The 22509-nt window shown below is 47.2% G+C and overlaps 1 protein-coding gene across 2 annotated transcripts in view; it reads left to right on the top strand.

Moving 5' to 3' along the window:
- LOC126534017 (beta-1,4-mannosyl-glycoprotein 4-beta-N-acetylglucosaminyltransferase-like) overlaps positions 1-21899 on the top strand; it is an 87558-nt gene extending 65659 nt beyond the window's left edge. The window contains exons 2-3 of one of the 2 annotated variants that reach the window (XM_055072584.2): positions 19138-19366; positions 21773-21899. In XM_055072584.2, the coding sequence (XP_054928559.1) occupies positions 19138-19344 (207 nt within the window). In that variant the 3' untranslated portion in view covers positions 19345-19366; positions 21773-21899. Of the gene's footprint in view, positions 1-19137; positions 19700-21772 lie in introns of those variants that run through there. The other variant, XM_050181230.2, reaches the window with a different exon arrangement.
- The last annotated feature ends 610 nt before the right edge of the window (positions 21900-22509 follow it).

Raw genomic sequence — 22509 nt, 5'->3', positions numbered from 1 at the left:
AAAAACAACACTCGGAGCCCGACGGGCTCCTTCTTCAGGGGTGAGGTGGTGTATGGCTTAATAGTGCTTATATGCATTTTCGGCGCTCTGGCAGGTGCCGAGACACTTTTTTTGTAGACCTTCAGAATTAATGGCTGGAAGTGTTTCTGGCGAACGATTGGTGTTAGGCGTCGTCTTCTGGATGTGCCAGGGTTCCAACAGGAGTCATCGGTGCTCATTGTTTTCTCTCTGCAGGACGACTGTGCCAACGGGGCTAATCAGGTGATCAAAAAGCTCGCATTGTTCTTCCACAGCACTGCTTTCTCTGTTTAGGTGGCGAAGGACATTTTTTTTTCTTCTGTTGACGAATTCTTTTCGGGAAGCTTTTAGTCTGGTCAGTATACGGTGAGGGGCTTTTGTTGCAGGTAATCTTTTACACAATGCCCGGCGCCATTAAGACACGAAGGTGGTCTTTCGGACGTGAGAGGAAGCTGCCGAGGTTAGTGGGAGGCTCTCTCTCGGCCGACCGTAAAGAGAGAGGCCAAAAACGCACATAAACACTTATATAAACAAAAAAACACCCCTATAGCATATAAACACCCCTCACGTCATTTCACCCTTGAAGAACGAGCCTGTCGAGCTCCGAAACGCAACGTTTTTAAAAATATATTTTGGTTGCAGTTTTCCTTATTTATTCAGTTTTCCCCACCCAGGCAGAGATATGCAGAGTGTTTGCATTTCAGTTATATGAATGTATATATGCTTACCGTCTTGAATTTACGAGGTCGCAAAGAAGCATTCGTTTTTAAATTTTTTGTCAACATAAGGAAAGTTTCCCTTTACACGTATTCCCAGTTATGCGCAGTATTGCATCGAGCTTTTGCCTTAGAACACGTCCGTAACATCATATCGTAACTAGAACTGTAGTCCCAGCCCGGTAGCTCAGTGCCTTTGGCATGCGCTGCTGAGCACCAGATCGCGCATGCGCAAACGTGGTCTCGTCGGCAGCTTTCCAATGGCGCCGGTAGGCAAAAGTGCTCGAGTGCTGAGCATTGGGTGCAGGTTAAAAAAACAATCTGGTTGATGAAATCATTCCGTTTCACAGTTGTAAGACGCTGCCACACCGTGCTATTGTTTATCGTGCATTCTCGCTAAAATGCCCAAAGGGCGCATATTTGTCACCAGAATTTTGTTTCCCTTAATTTCGCGTATGGGTGAGTTGCCAGTCACACATTACACGAACAACGACGCGGACACTGAGCTTGGGCAAAAGAGGTCAGCGTAGCATGATTTGAAAATACCTCGGTATATGGATTCTAAATGCATGGACGTATTCTGATACACAAATATAAAACACGTACGAACGAAGCGCTTTCGATGTTATCCTTTGACGTTGTCGTTGCCAAGAGCAACCATGCTTTGGCAGCGAAACTAAATTGATAGAAGCTTTGTGGAGGCATTGAGATTTGAGACTGTTGATAAACGTACGGTTTCGTCAAAACGAGTGACAAACTGGCGCTTGCATTCGGAAGGTGGAAACAAACCCCACTATATCGTTATTTCAAGGTATACTTACATTTAAATTGCAAGCGCAACCAAAAACGACGAAAGACCCGAATTGTCACGCGCTGGTCCTCTTCGTTGTCTTCACCGCAGCGACTCCGAGGCGGCGTTCATCGGTTGTCGTTCCGTGTCGACATCAGCGATCACTACGACGATTACATGCACAATGGAAGTATTTCCTGAAGAGAATGAGGTGGTTAAGAAAATTGAAGACATGGCCGCGAAGGCAGTCAGGCCCCTCCTGCGCTTCCTCTATTTACACGATCGTTACGAAAGAAAAATATTGTAAATGGAGTTTTACCTCAGTATTTTCTATGAACGAGTCGCTAAGTTGAGGTTGTTCAAAACAAAACAGAGGCCACTAGCACTGACGCGTGGATGTGAAACATGCTTTTTTACCGGTGCAATAAAGGGTGCTCCAAATCCGCCCACCATGGCCGAGAGTGGTGACGGCTGACACTCACTGACCTAGATATATACAGCCCGCATAAATACCAAAGTTACAGGCAGGATTGATAGCTGTTGCCCTAGCTCATTTGGCAGTGCAACACACGCTCAACATGGACATTACAGGTTAGAGTACCACTGGCGAAAACCTATCTTTTTGCATACTTTCGCTTCCGTTTTCTTCACTATATTCTATATTGCAATTTGAGTTTGAATCGAATTCTGGCGTTCGGCGAGCCAAAACCACGATTTAATTATGAGGCATGCCGTAGTGGGCGACTCCGGACAGGGGATCTTTAACGTGCTCCCAATGCAAGGGACAAGGGCGTTTTCGCATTCCGCCCCCATCGAAATGCGGGCGCCGCAGCCGGAATACATCATTCATCGACCTCATGCTTAGCAGCGAAACACCACAGTCGCTAAGCCACAGCGGCGGGTACATTGCAATTTCAACCACAGCGACGTAAGAAATGGTATTTGCGCAAATAATTGTATTTGCTTCTTGTTGTGCTGCCTGAGTTTATAAACGAAGCTTAATTTGCTTGCCTCCATCGTTCCTGCGCGCTCTGCAGGGGCCGTGCTCTTAAACGATCCACTTGTGCGATAGTATCGCTTCGGCGAGAGTTGCGTCCAATAAATCAACCGGCTGCTTATCTCTGGCGACAGCATGCACCACCAACACGCGCTCTCGAACGCTCCACAGCGCACGAAAGAGCGCATCTTGAGATTGCAGAGCGGCTCGGGTGTGTTGTATTCGAGTGTAATGGCTGCTGTAAGAGTTCTGCGCACTGACTACGGTTGGCGACGGCCACTTTGTGTAAAATAAATTGAAAAATGAAGTGTGAATGGTTTATTTTTATGATTTAACTGCGCCTCAACTCACGCAGTTGCGAAACACGTTTTTTATGTTTGATAAAGCGAGACGTTGTTTCTGCGTCTGTGTGTCAGCCATCGCGCACCACCAGAACGGCATCGTCTGACTTGTCTCTACTACACTCCACCACAAAGCGGTCACCACTAACCACGCGAGAAACGCCTGGTTCATGGTGCACCTGCCAGCTGTTCCAAGACACCGTCACCGAAAATTGTCGCTTACACAAGGCAACACAATGCAATAGCCGATCAATCGTCCACAAATATCGCTGCGCAAAACTACCTGCAATGCGCCATCAAAAGATACTATAAACTACCAATGCTCTTGTCTTTAATACACTACATCACCAGGCCACCCCGACAAGACGCGGTCGTATACTCAGTGTATGTCTGGAGCACCCAACAACACCGTGACGTCAAATTGACGTAGACCGGAACTACTAGATGGCGCTACTTTTCCGGTTTTGCTAATGCAGCCAATCAGCGCGGAGCGTTGGCGGAAGCGTGGCCAAGGTGATAGTATCGCCGAAGTAGATGATTTCAGAATACGACTACAGCTCATTTTCTTTTTCTTTTTTTTATTCGATGTGAAATGCAAACAGTATATGAGTTCAATTATGCAAGCTAGGCCGCTGTGATAGTTCGTTAGTACGATCATCAGACTGCCTCAGACGAGGTTATATTTATCGCCCTTGCACGGTTACACGCACGACAGCGATGTTACGAAATTGTAAATATCCGATGAGCTAAAATCATTAGATAGTTTTATTTCAGCTAATAGCAATCACTGCTTTGGATAAAGCTGACAACAAAACGAAGAGCGAAAGGAAATATATTAGCCGCCTTTCAACTCAGTGTTATGACGTCATCCGTCTAAAGATTGCCGTGTCACATATCATACTGCATAACGCCACATTTTAGCTTTCCGTTTGTAGCAGCTAATCTGTAGCAGCAAGTAGCAGCAAGTACAAAAACGCACGACTTAAGAGGAAGCTTTAGCTCGGGCACAACTCCGACGCGGCCTATTCAAATACATGTAAAACCGCAAAAACGTTTTTATGAGATAACCCCTGGACCGATTTTGATGAAATTTGTTGCATTTGAAAGAGAAAGTTAAATTCTAGTGACTGTTGGAAGCGGAATTTCGATTTAGGGCTTGAATTTTCTTTAAACGATTTTCAAATATTTGACCGTTTGAAAAAAATAGAAGCACGAAGTTTACAAATTCATAGCTCTGCATCAAGAGCTGATATCGCGGTTCTGTGAACGGCATCCATTAGATCATTCAAAGCGGACAAATTCAATATGTCATTTTACATCTTACGTGAATTTGTTGCGTTGGTTACAACGGTTTTGCAAAAGTTGTATTTCCCTATGATTAAATTTTTTTATATTCATGTGTAACATATCAATTTTGTCCGCTTTAGATGTACTATTAGATGCAATTCACAGAATTGTATTATCATTTTTAGTGGTTGAGTTACAGAGTTGTAAACTTGATAGTTTCGTTTTCTGAAAATTTTTAATTTTTGTCAATTTTTAATAAAAAATTGACAACCTAACTCAAAAATTCGAAACCAACAGTCACTAGATTTTAAGTTTTTCTTTTAAATGCAGCAAACCCCGTCAAATTTGGTGCAGTGGTTGCCGAGAAAAACGAATTCTCCTTTTACATGTATTTAGATAGGAGCACCCGAGCTAAAGCTTCCTCTTAATCGATTCGCCGTAGTGACATCAGAACCACCACACATTAAAAGAACATCTCTGGTCGCGTAACCACTAAGCGAGAGTCGTGCGATTATCGCAATTATCATAATGCAGTTATCGTAATATAAAGTTCTTGACGCGATATGATATGAGTGCATGCTAAGGATTCTTTTTCTACTGCTGAGCGAGGTTCACGGCATCCCGTTCATATTTGGTGGTACCACACAGTTTTCGGAGGCATCAACACACCGTGTAGGCGAACTAACGTGCGACATTCACGTCTCACTGCGACCACTTTCTTATATATAGCGAGGTAAACTGCTTTTTTGTGATCTTCTCGAAACATGAGGGTGTAATATATTGCTGTGATACTGGCGACCGAAGGGTTCGACAGTCACACATCGCGCGCTAGACACGGCCGTCTTAATAGAGGGCAAAGTTAAGACGAAAGCGCAACGCGAAATTCTTTTGTACACCGTCAGAAAATGCAGACCAGCATTTATGACCGTGCTACAGCCATGGAACAAGCAGCCTTTAAAGTTATTCACCTTGTATACGCACAGTAAACGATATGACGCGATATGAAACTACTAGGCGCTGCGTGTTTACGTAGCGCCTAGTAGATGACGCGCGGCGCCATCCACACTATTTGTTGTTCAGCCAGTACCAGCCAGGTGGTGACTTTGCTCAATCCCGCGGCCAACAGCGAGAATACAAAGCACATTCTATTTTCCAACGCAGGGGTGGCGGGCAGAAACCGGCCCATCTGAAAGCCCACATTTCGAAAGCTATCATATGCCTCACTTTTCGGACAAGCTATGTGCCAGCGAGGCTGTGCACGTGAGCCCATTATTTTTTTCTTATTGGCGTGCGTTATCAACGATGAGGCATGCTTCATTGTAGCCTCATTGCAGCCTGGTTGGCACAAAGAGGTTGGTTGGTCGCAACGAGGTTCAGCGCTGGTCGTGTGCTCTACCTTGCCTATAAGTTTTTTGGTGCTGGTGATAATAGGCAGCACTGGTCATGTGCTCTTTCTTGTCTGTGTATTTTTTGGCGCTGCTGAAAATCAACGGAGACCCGTCTCAACAGTAGCTCTACGACAGTTGACATCGTCACTACTGAACGAGGCATATGAAGAAAGAACGCAGATTTACAAAGACGTAGCTGTCTTAGCCACCAGCTGAACAGGCACAGTTATCATCTCGCCCTTACAATTCACAATGAAGTGCCCCACATAAGGACCTCTACGCAAGATGATTTGCCGCTGTACGTGCTGTCGATAACTATATCGCACAAGAAAAACCTCGAAAGCAGGTCGTGTTTTGTGGCTTCAAGGCAGCTCTTGAGAGTCAGCAGTCGGCCTTACAATGCAAGTCCAATAGACAACTGGCGTTTGAGACTAGATAAGTTTTTTATCACGTCCCCATAAGCAGACATGACATCATTTTCCAGTGGCTTTCGGGGCACAGTGACTACTTCACTAATTGCCTTGCTGATGATGGCGCACGGTTGTCCCATCAACAAATCCTAAAAGTTCCTATAGCCTTGTCAAGGTCAGACGCTGCGGGTGAACTTCGTTTGCTTGCTCAAACCAAGACTCGAACTTCGTGGGAGACCCTGATTTTCTGTGGCTGTCGCATCCACCGGTTTGATGCTAAGTTGATGCGGGAGATTCCATCGCACTTCTCCCACCGTGATGCAACTTTACTGTGTCGCCTCTGGTTAGGGATGTCTTTATTAATGGAATGTCGGACACACCTATCCGTGACTTGTAGAGCATATGAGAGAGAGACGAGACGTTATTCCAGCACCGCAGCTCAAACTCAACTTTTACTACTTCGGTACCAAGCGTCAGATAAGCTCCCGCACCGCTCGTGACCTCGCCTGACCTCGTCTTCTTTCCTAAAGCGATAGCGTGAATGTCGCTGGCGCTAAATAGCTACCCCGCTAGAGCCAACCAAGGTGTGCGAACGATATCAGAAGCTCCGTGAAGCTCGGCTGACTGAAGCAGCGTGAGCACCAACCGGAATGGAGACGTCCAGAGCTGAGTCAAGGGACGGGACTGTGGGAGTCGTTGCGCACTAGGCTGGCTTCAGCCGGTCAAGTGCGGTGGTGTCAGGTTTACCAGGAATGTTCGCGATGTATGTGTACTTCGTCTCTCCAGTTCGGGGAAAGGTCCGAGGTTGTGTGGGTGGAGAGTAGGCCGATCGGGTCCGTAGCGCATGAGGACATGGGCTACGTTGGCAAGGTCAGCGGAAATGGGAGGTTAGCGTGCTGGAACTGGGCGTGGCGGACAGGGTTTTAGAACCCGGAAGAGGTCGTGGAAGAAGGTGCACATTTGCGTGAGTAGACAGAGCAGCCGAGTGTCGTTGGGGTGAAAAGAAGTCGTTGGCTAGACGGGGCGTAATACCGTAGACAAACTCCACGCTCGAGCACCCGATGTCCAACGTCAAGGCACACCAGATACCCAAAAGAATCAGTGGTAGACGTTGAACTCATTGCGATGGCGCGCCATAAGAAATCAGCGTTGGCTTGAGATGTCAATGAAAGCGTTTCACGAGGCCATTAGTTTGGGGATGGTAGAAGGCCGTGCGCAGATGAATTGTGCCAAGGAATTGCAGGAGCTGTTGAAACAGAGCGGGCTCGAATTGCTGTCCTCTGTCAGTAACAATTATTGCAGCGCATCCAAAGCTGGTAACCCATGTTGTAACAAAAGCTGCCATGACTGTTGCAGCAGAGCTGTCTCGAAGTGGGTGTTGCTTCTTGTCAATGGGTAAACCTGTCGATAGAGGTGAGCAGGTCGCGAAATCACTGACACAGGGGTAGCGATTCACTACGTAAATGTGCACAACGTCGAAACGATTAACAGGTTGGAGAAATTGGCGTGCCGGGGAAACAGGATACCTATGAACTTTTGCACATCGGAAAAATACATGCAGGAACCCAGTCCCGTACATCGGCGTTCATCTGGGGCCATATGTAGTACAATGAGATAAGGCGTTGTGTGGCACGAAGGCCGGGGTGAGCGAGCTGGTGTATTGTGTCGAGCGAGCTGGTGTATTGTGGCTTGCGTAACGTGCTGGGGTCAAATGGTCTCGGTGTGCCTGTAGGAATTTAGAAGACGAGTGTGGCATCGTCAAACAGGATATCGACCAACCGCAGTACTGTTTTCAATGAACGCTAGATGAAGGAGCCCGGAATCACTGGCTTGATGTGCGGCGAGTGTCTGCACATAAAGTGGCGCAGGACTAGCAGGTGGTGTCAGGGCGCTCACATGGCTCAGGGTGTCAGCAACAAGTACATTCTGCTTTGTGCTGACGTGTCGGATGTCGGTGGAAAATTCCGATATCAACGAGAGATCGCAAATTTCTCGCTGCGTGTGTGTCAGTGACACTCTGGAAACCACATACGTCAAAGGCATGTGATCAGTGAAGATGGTAAAGGGTTGGCCGTCAACAATATGGCGCAAGTGACGGATGGCGAGGTTAACTCCAAGCAACTCTCGACCGAAAGTGCTGCAGCAGTCTTGGATTGGAAAGAGTTTCTTGGAGAAAAAGGCAAAGGGTTTCCAAGAATTATCAATTCGCTGCTGGATAACCGCTCCCATGGCATTGCTGGACGCGTCTGTCATGAGCGCCAGTAATGCCGTGGCATTAGGATGTAAAGAAGTGCGGTGTTTCCAAGTGCGCCCTTGATCTTTATGAAGGTGTCTTCAGCGCCGGCGTCCCAATGCAAAGGGGTCTCTGTTTGTCCGATCGGACAAACAGAGACCCCTTTCCACCCTTTCTGCTTGGTTCAACAATCCCCGCGCGCATGTGAAAAGTCTCCCGAATTTACCCTTCTCCAGGCACGTTCGGCTGCCAGATCACTTCTTTGAACGCGTGAGCGTTGTGTTCTTGCAATCTGGTTTCCAATACACCCGTACACGCGAGCAGAGAGAAACTTTTTTCATCCATAAATTTCGAACGTACGTTAAAGGAATTAATGAGAGTCCGGTGTGGCTGACGTGCCTCCGGGATATGCCGTGAGAGTGCTTGGGAAGCGCGAATACATGTTCTGTACTCTAAAATTGAGACGCTGGCTATTCATTGCTTGCTCGTCCCTCCGCATGAGCCTCAAGGGGGCGAGCGGAAAACCAACCAATTGCCCCTTCTTGGTATACGCACGAGCTGACTTGATGTCAGTTGTCGGTTAAACGTTCAAAAACTGGACCACAAGGAGGCTATTTAACTCAACTCCCTAAATCTAAGCCCAGGGGCGCACTTGCTTTGCGAATCACACGCGTATGATCTTTTTGGAACTATATATTTTTGGAACTATATATACCGTAGCTGGACCACACAGTTGCTGGAACGGGCCGTGCCTTGTATATGTGTACCGTGACACTTTGTTTCTTTCCACAAGTTGCTGCTCTTCTCTCTTCCTTCTGGGCCCTTTCTCTATTGTGCCCCCCGCCGCCCGATTCAACTTGCCCTCTCTCCCGCTACAACGGCAGCGCGCGCACTGGTGCTGCGCAGCGACCGTTTTCTCCCTCCTTGCCTCGGGTGAACGGGAACCTAGCTGCCGCTACTTCCCGCCCCCCTCACTCTCCGACTGACGTCTCCCTCCTCCTGTGTGATTTTTTCTTTTTCTTTTCTTCTTTTCTTTCTTTCTTTCTTTTTTTTATTACCTTTCTCGTTATTTCTTTTATTTTCACTGACCTCCTTGCTCTACATACATGGGACTCCGCCTTCCTCTTGCCCTGCATAGCTGCCAAAGGCAGCTGTAAATCTGCCAAAGTGCCGAAAATCAATCACTGTCACAACTGTCCCTCTCGGTTTGATGTATCTGAGAACGACCGGGCACCCGGTCTGGTGTCTTCACTACCAGAGCTGAACTGCAATTTTTTTGCAAACACTGATGAAGATCGGTCCACCGATCGAAACTGTTGAAATTAAATACTGGTTCTGTTTACCTTGTAGCACCACTCAAGTTCTTTTCGTTTGAAAGGTAGCCTGAAAAATTCCTCTGTGCCTACTACTATATATTCAGACTACCGCGTTCTACTGCAGGCTGTCATGAAAAACTCCACTGTATCTAAAAGAAAACAGAAATTACGCAGTTACAACTCACACGGAATTACGGAAATAACGCGGTAATAATAGTCATGAGCATATCACGCCAGATGGAAATATCGCGCAATTACTTGATGCGCGCGTGACACGTGACAAAAATTCGTGCAATCGCTTCAGTGAAATAACATTGGCCTCTGTTTTGCAAAGATCGTAGCACTACAGGAATACCTTGATAGCTTCTTATCAACTCAAAAGCGTCAATGAAATCACGATCGTACACAGTGGCCGAGAATTGAATTTTCTGATGATAAAGCATGCATGCGTAACGGGTTGCGTTTGCAGTTTGGCCAGGAGCACTCATTTGGCGGTTAACAACTTGTCTTATTGTGAATCCACTTACGAAAATATCCTTGAAGGCGCCAGCGTGTTGCTTCATTCGAGTGCCGCCAGTCAAAGCGTCAGGAGCGCGCCGTGTCATGCATACCATGTCAACGGCGCGCTCCCAGAAATTGTGCAACCACATGTCCTCGGGCCCAAAAGCACTAGGGGAGATCAATGTGACAATAGCGCTTGAATAGCTTGCGTCTCATCTGCTAGCCCTCAAAACACACGTCATTTGCGTGTTTCCCGATCAAACGCATAAGAAAGCGAGCGGAAAAATGATAAAGGAAAGGACAAGACGAATGGCGTTTGAAATTCATCATGTCAGCCTTGTAGCAGCTGTGCAAACTTGTATTGCGTATCCGAAGCTTTCTACCGGAAAAGAATCAGAAGAGCAAAACGTACGTCATCACATGCTCAGCAATGCTTGGCCCGGGTATAGTTGTTACAGATGCACACCGTAACTTTGAGTGATCTGCTTCGCGTCAAGATGGGCAGTCTTTTTCTTTATTTTCCAATGTACGTGGACGGTTCACTGAAACGTTGAAGTACCGCGACATCGTGTGCGATGCGTTGACATAGCTCTGAACTTCTGAAGTTCTCATTTTGGGTGATTTGAATGCCAAACACCCTGAGTGGGCTTAACCAAAACTCCACCGCAAGGGCACCAAGTTATGGGAGGCCGCGCAAGATCGAGGTCTTACTATCCTCAACCACCCACAACAAGCATCACGGGTCGGTAAGTGTGTGCACAGACACCGCGCCACACCTCTCCTTTTGCAAGAAAATACCGGGTGCCCGCTGGCGGAACACAGACCACATGGTCGGCAGCGATCATTACATTTGGTCGCTTACTTTTGAAACAGCCGCCAGAAGGGCGGAGACGGCCGCCGCCAGCATTACGAAGTGGGATAAAGTCCGTCAGCTACGCGAAGAAACAGCACCCGTCTCCATATCGGATCTCAACGAATTGATCATGTCGTTGAGCCGCGCCATGACTTCCATGGCATACGAAATAGCGGCGTCTCAAGAGCAGCCATCGACGGATCCCCACCTCCTGCACATGTGGGAAACGCGCGAAAGCTTCACGCGCAGATGGCAGCGCCATGTCACAATAACAAGCTGCGACGGCGCGTAGCAAAGGTCGAACGGGAGATAGAGGCTCACTCCTCTACGTTGGAACGTCACCAGTGGGGCTAGATCTGTATCAGCCTCAAAGGTTAGCTGGGCTGGAAGAACATATGGCACCTGCTGCGATACCTACTGGATCCCGGCAACACCAAGTCGGCGGCACGCAAGGTGCTGACGCAACAAATACAGGCAGCGACGATGAGCTGCTGGCGGTGCTCGCCAGCCGGTACGTTAATACCTCGAGACAGAGCGACACGCACATGCCTCACTACGTCGAAGCTCCCAATAAACAGCTGGATGCTGATATTTCGGAGGCAGAGGTCTGCGCTGCGCTACACAAGCTGCGCACGACGTCATGCCCGGGCCTTAATGGGGTCACAAACAAGGCGCTGTGTAACCTCGACCCGAAGTCAGTGGGAGCAATAACCGAATGCATGCACGAGTGCTGGCGCTCCAACCATTCACCTCCTGAATGGAAACACGCACTGGTGGTGTTCATACAAAAGCCGGGCAAGAAACTGAACCTAGGTAATCTTCGCCCCATTTCACTCACCTCCTGTTTAGGCAAGCGCACGGAGCACGTAATACTCTGTCGCTTACAGATCTTCGCAGAGGAACACAATCTCAGACCACCCTCGATGGTTGGTTTTCGAGCCCACGTGTCTGCCCAGGACATCCTCCTTGAATTATACCACAACCTCTTGCATCCAGACAGTGGTTCGAGCATGAAAGCTCTACTAAATATAGACATCCATAAGGCTTTTGACAACGTGCGTCCCAGCGGCCGTGCTCGAGAGCTTATCCGAGTTACAACCCGGCGAACCAACCTACAGCTATATCCGGTGGTTCCTCAGAGACAGGACGGTCGATCTCATGGTGAGGGACCTGCACTCGCCTGTAATCCGGCTAGCGGACAGAGGAGGGCCACAAGGCGCAGCCTTGTCACATATCGTGGTAAACCTAGCAATGGGCACCCTGCCTCTTAAACGGAATGAGCTCCCTGGACTCAGACACACGCTATACGCCGAGGACATCACACTCTGGACGTGTGAAGGGTTGGACGGCAAAAATGAAGAAACGCTCCAACATGCCCCGACATCATCGTGCAACACGTGAATGCAGTGGGAATAGAGTGCTCCCAGCACAAGTTGGAACTCTTCCTGATCCAGCCACCCAACCGATACAAGCACAACTCACACCCACCTTCCATGATGATACGCGTAAACCGGCATCCAGTCACCCACGTCGCGCACATACGAGTACTGGGCATAATACTACAACAGAACCGGTGGAATGGCATCACCATTGACCAGCTCCAGATGACGGTGAACCAGACCACGAGACTGCTACGCAGAGTGAGCGTGCGTAAGCGCGGCATGAAGGAGAAGGACCTGCTCCAGCAAGTCCAGGCCTTTGTCGTCAGTCATCTCACCTATGCGCTACCATACCTACAGTTACGTAAGACAGAATGAACTCGCCAGTGCATTATACGACACGCTTACAAGGTAGCGTTTGGCTTACCAAGACACACATCCACTGAGAACCTTCTTCAACTGGGAGTTCACAATACCACCGTTGACCTCACTGAAGCACACCGCACATCACAGGTTCAGTTACTCAGCAAGAGCGGCCGCTGGATCCTCTATCGAATGGGCCTCAAAGCGCCCCTGACGGGCAGTGACCCCACCACCATCTCACCACTAGAAAGGACCATGTTCGTCATGAAACCGCTGCCCAAAAAGACACTGCCGGCCACCACAACGGCAGAAGAAGAGTGAGGGGCCAGATCCTACACAAGACGCATGGGACCAACTCCATCGTAGCATACGTCGACGCAGTCCGGTACTGTGATCGACCCCATGCCTACGTCATTTGCCCAGTTCTAGAACCGGGACTCAAGGCACAGACAGATTCGAGCTCTCTACGCGCTACCAGCCCTACCGAAGCAGAAGAAGCCGCCATTGCGTTGGCCGTGGCGTCAACAGACGCCGGCATAGTTATGAGCGACTCCAAAACCACCATAACAAATTTGTGTGAAGAATAGGGGCACATACCACACTAGAGTTCCTACAGTCACTACACAACACAAAGAACCACGCTCAATAAATTTGATTTGGGTCCCGGTTCACGCGGAGAATGCAGGGTACGAAATTGCCCACCAACATGCTCGAGGATTAGTTAGCCGAACGCAAGTCTTGCAGGAACCGGAGACCTCAAACGAAGTCATGCACTGACATCACGACATAACCCAAAATTACCGTCTTACCTGACACACTAGGCCCGCACTACACAGTAAACTAAATGATTGTCAGAAGATGAAACAGGCGCAGGTTACAGACACACTGATACCCGAGCCCCTACGTATACTCGCACATTCACCCTGTGCGAGTATACGTAGCGATGCCCTGTCACCTCTGCGGCGCGCTAGCTACGCTCAGTCACATCCTCTCGGACTGTGAGCAGGACCCCCCCTCTCCCCGATCTCACGGCCCCTCCCACGTCTTCACCGTGGGTGGAAGTGCTGCTTTGCTCCAGCCCGAACGTGCAACTACAAGTAGTGGAGTGAGCCGAGGAGGTCACCGTCACGCATCGCCAGCGGCCATCTTGCCTTCCTGATGACCCCACGAATTAGCTCCCAACTCTGATGAGTAAAATTGTCTCTCCCTCTCTCTGACGTTCAAAATAATTCTCTCCAAACTGTACTTCTTCCACCTTGATCCTAATACAGTATTCTTCTGTGCTTTCCACCTGCACCAAACAAGAAAGACAGTGGACCAAAGGCGGGCTCTATAATTTCGTATGGCGCGCTCAGTGCCACCAGGGTGCAGACTTTTCGCAAAGGAACTGTCAACAGCGCATACGCATTGTCAGGACAACTTTCTGCTGCAGGCACAAAGGCAGCAGCTCCTCATGCGAAAGAAGATGTGGTCGAGTGTTCGACATTCGACATTCTTCTGCTTACAGGCTTGGAATGGGTTGGACGGACGTCGACGCCGTTTGGATTACTTAAACATTCAAAATCTGGTGTTCCAAGAATCGCATTAGACGCCATTCGAGGCCACGTAGCATAATCAGCAAACTGGTATTAAGCCACGAGCTAAACCTTCTGGATATCCGCGTAATAGAGCTGGGTGATGTCTACTGTTATCTCGTTGTCGAACCATCATCCCCATTATTATCATCATCATCAGCCTGGCTACGCCCACTGCAGGGCAAAGGCCTCTCCCATACTTCTGCAACTACCTCGGTTTGTGCTAATTGTGGCCATGTTGTCCCTGCAAACTTCTTAATCTCATCCGTCCACCTAACCTCCTGCCGCCCCCTGCTACGCTTCCCTTCTCTTGGAATCCAATCTGTAACCCTTAATGACCATCGGTTAACTTCCCCCCTCATTACATGTCCTGCCCATGCCCATTTCTTTTTCTTGATTTCAACTAAGATTTTGATAACTCGCGTTTGTTCCCTCACACAATCTGCTCTTTTCTTATCACTTAACGTTACACCTATCATTCTTCTTTCCATAGCTCGTTGCGTCGTCCTCAATTTAAGTAGAACCCTTTTCGTAAGCTTCCAGGTTTCTGCTCCGTCGGTGAGTACTTACGCTTATTCGGACGTGAAAAAGCCACTCTACGTCCGCTCGAACCTGAGTGCCGGATAATTGCGGGAGCATGAGCAAAAGATTGTGGCGATATCGGTGGGCTTCTAGAACTACGATGGAGGCGATCCGTGGGGCCCCGAAAACTACTTCCGCACTTCCGTCTGGTACGAAGGCCACCGTAGTCTGAAGAACGTCCGAGATGGCGACCTTTTCATCATGTTTGAAGCTAACGTGGTGCTCTTCCTGAAACATCATGATGAATACTGATTTGAATGAATTGGTGCATGTAAGTCAAATATCCTTTCATGAAATCGTACATGCTATGCAACCTTTACATCACTTCTCATTCGACAACATTGTACGCTGATAATTCTTGCATTATAAAAACAGCAATATTACATCCTCTCACATCTGAAGAAGTGCAGGAAGAAATGGTAATGTTTCTAATTTCCGAATGTTTCATTAAGTGCTTGTTTGAATATAATATGGTCAGTTATTTTGGCTATGTTACTTGGGGAGATGATTCCATTTTGAAATGTCTAAGTGCAGACATGAAAACTGCAATAGTTTAGTACGTGCAAATGGTTGTTCGACCTTAAATTCTTGATCAATTCGTGGAAATTGCCTTTTGGCTGGTAAGATGTGTGCCTGAGGGAAGATATTTGGGTGATGAAAAAGCTGATGGAAGAAAGTTAACCGAGATATCATTCTTCCAGTCTGCAATGGGATGAGTCCTAGGTGATGTTTTGTTTTGGTGATGCTTGAATGTTGTGAATAGATAGCTGTAATAAATCACGCTGCCTTGTTCTGAAAAGATTTTAATTTGTTAATAAGATGCGTTTGGTACGGGTTCCATGTAAATGAGGCATACTCAAGCTTTTGAACGAAGTACGCTGATATATGCAAGAAGCTTGGGATCACTATTAGCCTGACGAAGCGTTCGACAAATCAAGCCAAGAGATTTGTATGCAGCGGAAACAATACAACCCACATGATTATGCCGAGACAAAGTCGGAGAAAGATGAACACCTACATATTTATATGATCCTGCAGTTTCTAGAGCCCCACCATTAAGAAAGTATGTGTGTTTCGTAACTTCACTGGAAGTAGTAAATCTAATAAATTTAGTTTATATAATCTTTTGATGTGGTTTTTACTCTTTTCCGTCGCGGAATGTTGGATACCGTCAGTAGGTCACGCCACTGACTCCAACGCCGGATTTTCGCGTAATGGGGCATATAATGCTTTTGTGTTAGAATATTCGCATTTAGAAACAGTGACCGTTCGATTCGTTATTCGAAAGTTTCGAACATTCGCGGATCCCTACAAATACGAGGGGTAATGTTCCCATTTATTTGAGTGAGAACTATAAGAATGCGTACATCAGGAGCACTATTTAAAGCAGTTTTTGCTTCAGCGTCTGCCTGTTAGTGATAAGGAACGAACAGGCAGACGCTGAAGCGAAAACTGCTTTAAATAATGCTTCTGAAGTACGCATTCTGTTCTCACAAACAGACGCAAACGCCCTACTTCATCGCGTAATACGCAAGCGTACGTTGGAACACTGGACCAAACCAGATCGACGACACAAGCGAGTGCCCACAAATGGGACCCATAAATGAAATTTCGACTGCCTCACAAGCTCGAAAGAAGCCAAACAAGCATGCTGCACTGGATTCGCTTTGGTGTCGCATTCACCAACCGTTATAGACATCTGATTGGCTGCAGTGATACTAGCCCAAACTGTGAATACTGTAAGGTACAAGAAACACTTGATGATATATTCTGCCTGTGCCCCGCGCGCGCGCAGGAACGACAGCATCTGGTCTCTTCCATTGCAAACCTCCCAAGAAGCCGCTATCAGACGAGTTTCTATTAGGTCCTAATTTAAGCCTAATACAAACAGCGCAGCCCTGATAAATGCCGCTATAGCCTTTCTCCAAGCGCCTGGCTGGACGCATGGCTTTAGAGATGCCACAACTCTGTGAACTTGTATATGCGCATTTCTTCCTCACGCCATCATCATCATTCATCAGCCCCTTTCCTCCCTGTCTCTTTTCCGCAGTGCAGAGCAGCAGGCCACATCAAGTTATAGCTCAGGCCCACCGCTCTGCCTTTCTGTAAATAAATCTATTTCTCTCTATAGGAGTTGAGGATATCCAGCTGCAGAGCCAGCTTTAAGATGATGCATGGCCTATTGGTAGGTGTAAATTGTATCTGCAAATATTAATAAAATGTATCCTACATTCTATTGCTAGTATAGTTAAAAATCAGCGCCCCAGCACTCGGTACAGATGGTTAACCAGCGAAACTGAAACGCGCGGCCCTGGTGTTTATAACTGCGTTAAAACCGACGGTTCATTAAACGACGGCTTGTTAGGTGGCCGGATCCTCGGTATGCAGCTGCTGCTTTCGCTTCGATGCACGAGCCTGTTCATGTGCCCGGGCTGCAGCATCGGCACGGTGTAAACAAGCTCGTTCCCGGTCCTGCTCGCAGCATTGCAGATGGAAAGCTGTCTGCTTATAAGAAGTACGTATGACGCGTGGCCCACCCATTTCGGAGCAGGACAGAAACTGCTGCGCGTGGGCTCGGCTGCGACAGAGAGCAATGGCGTGACTACTGGCTCTGCTAATTAAGCACCACCAAGCCAACAGCACCTAGATAGTACAAGGCCTTTTCACTGCGATCCATGACGTCATGTTACTTGGCCCAAGTGCCATAGAATCTAATGGGATGCTCCCAGGTAGACAACGGCGATTTTGACGTCACCACTTTCATCACGCTAGCCTTGTCAATGGAAATGTCGGGCCAGGTAGCGGGAAGTCATGGATCGGAGTAAATAGAGCTTGTGCCATCTAGGTAGTGTTGGCCGTTTCGCGTGCCTCTCTATCTCTCTTTTCTTTCGCGCATGAATGTGGGGTTGTGCTGGTGGAGTTTTCAGCGTACAGGCGACCGAAAGACGGACGGACGGATGAATCGGCTAGCCATATACAGCTTCACTGTAAAAGTGGGTTGTGTGGGCATTTATAATATCTGAATGACAGAACAACATTTGAGGAAAGAGGTGCATTTCTGAGGTATTTCTTACTTCTCAGGCGATCGTTATTGTCATCATGACATTCACAGAAAAGTAGGTATTGCCAGAAGTTAAAGACATCGAAGGCAACATACGGCAACGTGATCAAGAATAATTAAGCTATCATAGAGTCAGCAGAATGCTAATATAGAAATAAAGACTGGTATGCTCGAATCATTGACTAATTTCGAGTTGTACTTACAGAGAAATTACATGAATTCCATATTCAATAAAAGAAATAATTATGACCTATTTATATAATTTCAGTATCACAACATTCAATGTCAATTATCATTTTTAAAAATTCTGTAGTTTTACGAGTCAGAACTGTGATATCATTATAAGGCACGCCGCAGTGGGGATTCTGTATTAGTTATTACCACTTGGGGTTCTTTAGCGTGTACCAAATGCACGGTACATGTGCGTGTTTTTCATTTCGTCTCCATCGTAACAGGGCCGCCGTGACCGAGATTTCATCCGGCACTCTCGGGTTTAGCAGCGAATCGTCAAAGCCACTACGCCATCACAGCGGGTGGAAATTCTCATTTTCGGAAGAAAAGCTCCATTAATGTGCGTTTCAGAAGCCTAAAACAGGCACCTAAAACCTCACTTTAGGCGTGATAGGCTCCTAAACAGGCACTATAATATAAGCGAAAACCACGGCCTTTCTTATGTATATATTGTGCAGCCTATTTTTAGGCTATGAAACTGCCGTGTAGCGTTTGTTGGTGAGACTAAGAAATTGATTCGTCAGTAATAGTCAAAACGGATGGAGCTGCCACACTGGTCATGGTTATAGTTGCCCTTCTACCCACAGCCCCGGTCATGTTGTCTGTCACATGTAGGTTCAGGCAACATTTCATGCAACACAAAAACAAATTCTCCATCGTCGGTTTCTTCCGATTCAATATTCATCAACAGTTCATAAATTTATTGACCGGTCAAATCGACGATGGGCAGCCCAATCTGCTCAACCTTATACCTATGAATATGAGCTCTTCATAGTAGGCTAATCGATACGGTTTTTTTTTATGAATTGCTTCTAGAGAGGCGCACGTTGTGCTGAAAACATAAAACGAGAATCTCCAAAGGGTTTGTGCAAGAGTGGTTGCCAGAGTTATCTCGGGATTGACAGTGACAAATTTAGTGTCACGTACCAACAGCATACAACCTGGAGTCGCTGTCGTGTGCTTGTTTTGAACGTACGGGCGAAAATGACCCATTGTATTGCGCCTATTTGACCCTGCCATTAAAGCGAAACATTTCTTTAAACTGTCGCGGGTGAAAGGTACTTTTTAGTAAACCAACTGTTATGCCACTATTGCAGGTCAAGCTGGCAGCAGCGCAGAGGGACGATGGAGTGCGGTGGGGCGACATCGCTGAGAAAACAGACCTTGGATACATCAACTCGCTCAGGAAGAGGGGATATTTCTTCGACGAGAGCGGGCCACTCGAGCGCTGTGACGCGTACGATGCGGCTCCAGCATACGTCCGGGAAAATGCTGAGCGATATAGGTGGCTGATGCGGCCATAGAATCACCGGGAAAATATATTATGTAAATAGTGTTCTCTTCTCAAACAAAAGAAAGCTTAACATATGAAATCACTGGATAAAACATAAAACTGGTAATCTGTGAAAGTCCAGTAGTGAAATTCATAACCAGAAGTTAAAAAAAAGTTCTAGAAAATGAGCTGCACGGGACGGATGAAATTCCCGACGTAATCTGCTGTCTCTTCGGGTCCACAACAATGCCACAGTCACTTTGTAAAATCGGAAGGAACATTATACCGTATGGAGCAAACATAAGGCGGGGACGAATAAAGGGAAAATGAGACATCCACCCGTTTGTCGCAATAGCTACAAAGGAAACCCATACGGGTTCCTCGAAAGAAAAGCCTCACAGTTGAAGAAAAATTTCTCCTGGTCCGGGACTCGAACTCGGGACCACCGCCTTGCTCGGGCAGCCGCTCTGCCATCTGAGGTAACCAGGCGGCTAGCAGATGGCAGAGCGAAGTCGAATTTGTCAACAGCTGGAAGCAAAGGCAAGAGTTTGACGTAATAGTTCTGCGAAAACCCGCAAGGTGAGATAAGTAATTAATAAAGGAAAAATCATAGCAACTGCTACAAAGGAAACCCATACGGGTTCCTCGAGAGAAAAGCCTCACAGTTGAAGATAAATTCGACCTGGTCCGGCACTCGAACCCGGGTAAGCTGGGCCGATGTCTGATTTTCCCTTTATTAATTACTTCGCTCACCTTGCGGGTTTCTGCAGAACTATTACGTCGAACTCTTGCCTTTGCTTCGAGTTGTTGACAAATTCGACTTTGCTCTGCCATCTGCTGGCCGCCTAGTTAGCTCAGAGGGTGGAGCGGCTGCCCCGGAAAGGCGGTGGTCCCGGGTTCGAGTCCCGGACCAGGCCGAATTTTTCTTCAACTGTGACGCTTCTCTTTCGAGGAACCCGTATGGGTTGGCTTAGTAGCAATTGCTACGAACGGGTGGATGTCTGATTTTCCCTTTATTAATTACTTTTCTCACCTTGCGGGCTTCCGCAGAACTATTACGTCAAAGCGAGGACTGCGCCAAAGATGCGGGGGCCGCGATACGCAAGGACATAGAGAGAGAGAGAGAAAAAAAAACCTCTTATTTCGAATGAGGCCGGAGACTTCCTCACAGTGGCGTAGCTAGGTCATCTGGCACCCGGGGCCCATAGAAACACGAGGCAGCCTACGAATGCCTCGTGTGCGTATAGCATCAGTACAACACATTCTGCTATTTTAGCTGGTTTGTAATCACGAGCCGAAATTAAGGAAAACAGCGCTTGTAAAGTAAAGTTTACATTTTGTTTGTCCGCGTGTTTTGCAGTGCGCCATTCCGAAAAATCGTTGGCATTGAGCAACCTTGCTGGACCAAACGCAATTTTCAGAGATGCTGTTAGGTCGGATAGACACTTGCACTTTGGCCCCTTTTCATTTCGAAATACATTTTATTCCTTCAACATTATGAAACCAATACACGCTTTAGTTCTTGTTCGCATCAAGTGTTGTAATCAAAAACGATAGTTTGCGGCTTTCTTACTTGCCCTGCGGAATTCTAACTTGGTCAGCATATTATTATTAGGTATGCGCTCGGCTCCTGGGAGCTTTCCATCACACAAACATAGTTGTACTCGCGCATGGTTCTATGAAGCCACGCAATTGGTCTGAGCAAGTTTTCAATTACTGAAACTGGCGCAGTTTCTCACAACGCAAGCATTCCAACCCACACTCGTAACTTTGCCCCAATATAATTATTTTTTCGCTGACAGAGTACATATAATTTCCACGTTTGATGCGGAGCTTGGTTCCTCATATATGTTGGTGTTTGCTCTTATACGTCTATGTATAAGCGTTAATTTATGCGTGTGTTCCGTTTACTCTTGCGCCTGTCAACTTACTTTTTACAGTGATTATACATAATTACAATAACAGGTTAGGCACTTAGGCGTAAAATATGAAATCAAGCATATTTTTTGGCAAATTGAGCTGCAGCCGCAACCAGCCTTACTCGGTAAGTTGGTTGCAACCACGTGGGCGCACGAACAACGTGCTCGGTGAAATTAAGTCCAGGCTCGCAATCCGAGACCACCAAGCACTGTTTTGAATGCGATGCAGTTATTTCGCTTAGCAATTACGTATGATAATTACTTCGCGCTCAAATGCACGCAAGGACGTTAATTATATATGCCACATACGACATGACCTTGTGGTCATTTTATTCACCACAAGTGAACATGGTGCGCTTTTTTGGAAACCTGCAGACTCACTTGGAAGAATCTAGCTTTGAGCGAAACCGGGCGGACGGCTGAAAGATGCTGGCGCCAAATGCTGTGCCAACAGTGTTTTCATTGAGAAGCTTCCTTCTTATTTTACAGGCTACCTTCTAAAAATGAATCCTTAAAAGAATAAATCAATGTGCCATGCAGAGCTTCGCTTTCGGGCGGAAGCACCAGCGAGCAAGCCTGCCCATCCACGCTGACAGAATACGTTCGCGAAGGCATCAACCTTCATTACCCCAGCAATGACATAATAAAAGCGCTGAAATCACGTGAAGAGCACTTCAATGGCATTGCCGCTTGCACTGACATGGTCTTCGACATGAGGACGTCGGTGCAGATTGCGACTAGTTATTCCACTAGGACTCTGAAATGAAAGTGTGCAGCCAAGTGTGCAGCTATGCCGGCAGCACAAGGATTTGGTTTAATACCTTATGATCTCCACCTATGCTGAACTGAGGTTGCGGATACATCTTCGTGAAGTGAAAGCGCTAGCGACAGAGGGACATGGGAGCAAATCATCCGCTGGATTCAGCCTGTGACAATGTTTGTTTCATTGAGTGCAATTATAGAACACGCTTGCTATTTATTCTGCGTATTACTTGAGAAATGTGTTACTAGGGGCGGCGGCTGCTCTCCCCACTGCATCATGCACTGCGGCAGAGCTGTCTGTAAGTTTCGAAGTGCGTGAAGTTATATAGATGTACCCTGTAAACATGTTTTACCATTTAGTATTCAATTATTCGAAAATCACGTGCAGGAATGGCAGGAACATGCGGTGGGTAGTTTCAGTTTGTAACTGTAAAAAAAAAAGGTGGTTTTTAATAAACCAGCAAGAGACAAAGTCGTTCGAGCTGTGTCCAGTCTGGAAAAAGAAGAAAAGGAAA

This window comes from Dermacentor andersoni, chromosome 7 (genome assembly GCF_023375885.2).
Source record: "Dermacentor andersoni chromosome 7, qqDerAnde1_hic_scaffold, whole genome shotgun sequence".
NCBI classification, from domain to species: domain Eukaryota; kingdom Metazoa; phylum Arthropoda; class Arachnida; order Ixodida; family Ixodidae; genus Dermacentor; species Dermacentor andersoni.
This window is presented reverse-complemented; position numbering and strand designations above follow the sequence as displayed.